The sequence below is a fragment of the Geospiza fortis genome, unplaced genomic scaffold (genome assembly GCF_000277835.1).
Source record: "Geospiza fortis unplaced genomic scaffold, GeoFor_1.0 scaffold706, whole genome shotgun sequence".
NCBI lineage: Eukaryota > Metazoa > Chordata > Aves > Passeriformes > Thraupidae > Geospiza > Geospiza fortis.
The window spans coordinates 464,156-467,637 of record NW_005054606.1 but is presented as its reverse complement, the minus strand read 5'-3'; the positions used below and the strand labels follow the sequence as shown (position 1 = coordinate 467,637).

The following is a 3,482-nucleotide window of genomic DNA, read 5'->3' as shown; positions in this document are numbered from 1 at the left end:
CAACTTGACAGTATCTCTGTAAGAATGTAATGCCAGAGTCATGCCAATCTTCTGCGCTTGCCCAGGTTCTTCCCAGGTTCACCAGGGAAAATGACTGCTCGTGCCAGTCCATTCCCTTGCCTAGAAGGCACCCGCTTGTGTTTGGACACGAGCTGCTAGCCACAGCCAGATGGGCAGCACCCGGAGCATTGGCCATCAGACACTGGGCTGATCTTTTTGTCCAGAGAGCAAGAAAAACAGCCAGAAGCACACAAGGCAACTTGACAGTATCTCTGTAAGAATGTAATTGTCCTGTGAAAGTCAATAGTGGATGGTGGGTTTGTGCTGCAGATAATTACTTCCGAGCAAAAATCATTCCAGGAAGGGACAACAGCTTCTGCCTTCTGACAGATCCCAAGTGTGGCCACCAATTGCTCCTGCCAACAGCCACCAGCAGAAAACATCGCATAGACACCAAGGCACATTGGCTTTGGCTGTCCTCTGGCAGAGATGTCCCCGGGGCCACAGGTCTCTGTGGCAGGAGAGAGGCACCAGCATTGGCAGACCTTGGGGATGGCAAATCTCCTTTGGCAGGGACTCTTCCACAGCTGCTGCTGTCAGCACTGCCCAGGGGACCGAGCACCTGAGCAGGCAGAGCAGAGGAGCAGCTGCTTCTTGTTTGGGCCCTTGCTCAAGTTCCTGCTGGGCTGTGTCTTCAACACTTGGGGCAAGGTCTTGCCTGCAAGCTGGGGCAGTTTGGGTGGGGTGGGGGTGTCCCCAGGGCACGTGGAGGTGTGTCCTGGGGCTCTCTGTGACACAGTGCACCGTGGTCACCGTGGGATGGAATGGGACAGAGTGTGCAAGGGTGACCCTTTGTGACATGTTGTGCCGTAGGTGCTGGTGATGCCACGGCCACACTACAGTGCTTGGTGCATGCTGTGGAACAGAGCAGTGCTGTGAGGAGCCCCCACACAGCCACATTGTTCCTTGCTTTTCCAAGCATTCTCTGTGGACGTCACCTTGAGGCCAGACTGTGGGTCTCAGTGACCCATAGCCTTCCCAAGGTTTCTCTGTTGCAGGTGCCCTGAAGGGCAGTCTGTCAGACTTGCTGACCCAGAGCATTTAGAAAATGTTTCGTGTCACTGTGGCAGGAGGCCTTCAGGCCAGACTGCAGGACTTACTGTCCTGCAGCCGTTCCAAGCCTTCCCTATTGTAGCTCTCTTCAAGGCGCAGCTGCTGCACTTGCTGCCCTGCAGCTTTCCCAAGGCGTCTGTCCTACGACTTGTGCTCAATCCCGACATAGACATGGCAGAGAAACCTCCCACCCCACCCAAGAAGGTGGAAAATTGCCCTTGTGGTGCCGCACTCCAGCGACGCGCTGACTTGGAGCAGCTCCAGCTGCTGCAGAAGAGTGAGTGAAAGAGCTGGGCCACAGGGCTGGCCTGCAGCCAGCTTCACCCTGCCCCATCCCATCCCTTCCCTGTGGACATGCCCATGAATAGGACAGAAGAAGGGCTGGGGCTGGACCCCCTGGTAGCCTGGGGCATCTTGTGGCTGTCCCTGCCTGGGGAGACTGCAGGGCTGGGTTGTGTTCTCTGGCCTCTCCTGCAGCTCTTCAGCTCTGGCATTCCTTGCTCTTTGCCAGATGCATGCCAGGACCCGATACAAGGGCCAGATCCTGCCCGTAGCTGCTGGCGCTCTGTAGGCCAGGTACTGAGAGCCATCCCCTCCTTCTCAGCCGAGCATCACCATTGGAGCACTCCATGGATCATGCCTCTCTTCCCTATTGTTCCTTCTTTTGCAGAAGTTCACAAACCTCACTTGGTGTCGAGAGATGATCACCATGTTCCGCAAGGATACAGCAGAGCCTGGCCCCACAGCCCCTCAGAGCATACCTCCTGCTCCCAGCCTGGATCAGTTTGGGGAGAGAGTTGTCTCCAGTCCAAGTCAAGTAAGCAGCCTGTGCCCAGGGCTGGGTGGCCCCAGCAGTGGTGTGGTGCCTCAAGCCATTGAGGCCCGGCCCAATGTGGTGGGAAGGAAGCACTTCTCAGGGGAAGCTGGGCAAGTTGCTGCTCTGGCAGCTCTGCAAGTCTCCCTGTGCCTTCTGCAGGTGCCAGGCTTTGTTAGGAACATGCACCAGAGGCTGGCGTCCAACGAGCCTCCAGACGACTGGCTGTTCATGGACATCCTGCGGCTGACTGAGGCACACCCCACTGATGTGGCAGTGACCCTCCTGCGCTGTGCCCCATCATGTGACAGGTACAGGGCCCACCTGCCTTGAGGCCTCAGGCCTAACCCTGTACAGCCAGTCCAGTGGGGTCTGCTAGACAGGCAGAGAGTTCCAGGAGCCTCTGGAGCCTCCATTTCCCAGCCCTGGCTTGTCAGCCCATAAGCCTCCTGACATGCTCCCTGCCTACCCCTCAGGGCACTGTGGCTCTGTCACCCGGGCCCTTGTGGCTGCCCAGGCCACAGTGCCCTGGCTGAGACCCCCATGACACACAGCTTTGGTCCTGCAGAGGTGCTGCAACCATGTGGAAGACCATAGCCTCCTCAGGAGCAGCAACGGAAAAGGTGCTGCCCACACTGCTCTGTGTGATGGACGGCTGGCCAGTGCAAAAAATGTACACCTCTGATGGGGACAATAAGGACGTATTTGCCCTGGCTGTGAGTTTCCATAAGTGGCCTTTGCTTGTACGCAGGTTGCTTCTCCAGTGTCTCTCCATCGTCTCCCCCACTGCAACGTATCTGCCTGCCTCAGGCACTGTGCTGACACCTGGCTTAGGGGCAGGATTCAGGGGCACCAGGCCAGCTGCTGCCCCTGTGTCTCCCCTAGCCTCTCCCTCATATGCTCAGGCCTTACCGCTTGATATTGAGTGCTGTCTCTAGATGGTTTATCCTTTGCAGGCAACCAGGGTGATTTGGGAGATTCTTCGCCTGCCCTGGTGCCCAGAGCCATTTGTGGAATTTTCCCCCCATCTCCTTGTGGCTCTGCTGTACCAAGTTTTCACCAGTACAGAGCAGACGTCAGAGGAAGTAAATACTTTCTGGAAGAGATGTCAGGAGGAAAATGGCATTGCCGCCAATCCCAACAGGTGCTCCATGCCAGTCCTCCTGTCGCTCCCACGTCCTCAAGGCTGAAGCCTGAGGTCCCAGCATAACCTGGGCTTTGCTCTGCACGCAGCTTTGTAGTGAGCACTGTGAAGGCATTGCTCTACCATCTGCAATGTCTGAATTTACTGATGGCACTGGAACGGAAGTGTGCCTGGGACACGCTGCTCCGTGCTGACACCCACCACTATGCAATGGGTCTGCTGGCCAGGTGAGACCTCGTTCTCCCCACCATCCCTCTCCTTTGTGCCCAGAATGCCCCACACGGTCCCCGTGGTCATGGGCGGCAGGGCCTTGTCACCAAGGGAGGGATGAGCAGACTGGAAAAGGCCGGCAGAGGAGGGTGCCTGGGAACAGCCGCCTCCCAAAGCGCCCCCGGGGTGCTCAGGAGCAGA

The 3,482-nt window shown here is 57.4% G+C and overlaps 1 protein-coding gene across 1 annotated transcript in view; it reads left to right on the top strand.

Annotated features, from left to right (window-relative positions):
* The first annotated feature begins 1,284 nt into the window (after nt 1-1,284).
* LOC115948904 (maestro heat-like repeat-containing protein family member 6) overlaps nt 1,285-3,482 on the top strand; it is a 4,558-nt gene continuing 2,360 nt past the window's right edge. Inside the window, 7 exon segments of the mRNA XM_031064591.1 lie at nt 1,285-1,390; nt 1,625-1,689; nt 1,784-1,930; nt 2,090-2,238; nt 2,496-2,643; nt 2,884-3,071; nt 3,161-3,335. Of these exon segments, the coding sequence (XP_030920451.1) occupies nt 1,285-1,390; nt 1,625-1,689; nt 1,784-1,930; nt 2,090-2,238; nt 2,496-2,643; nt 2,884-3,071; nt 3,161-3,335 (978 nt within the window).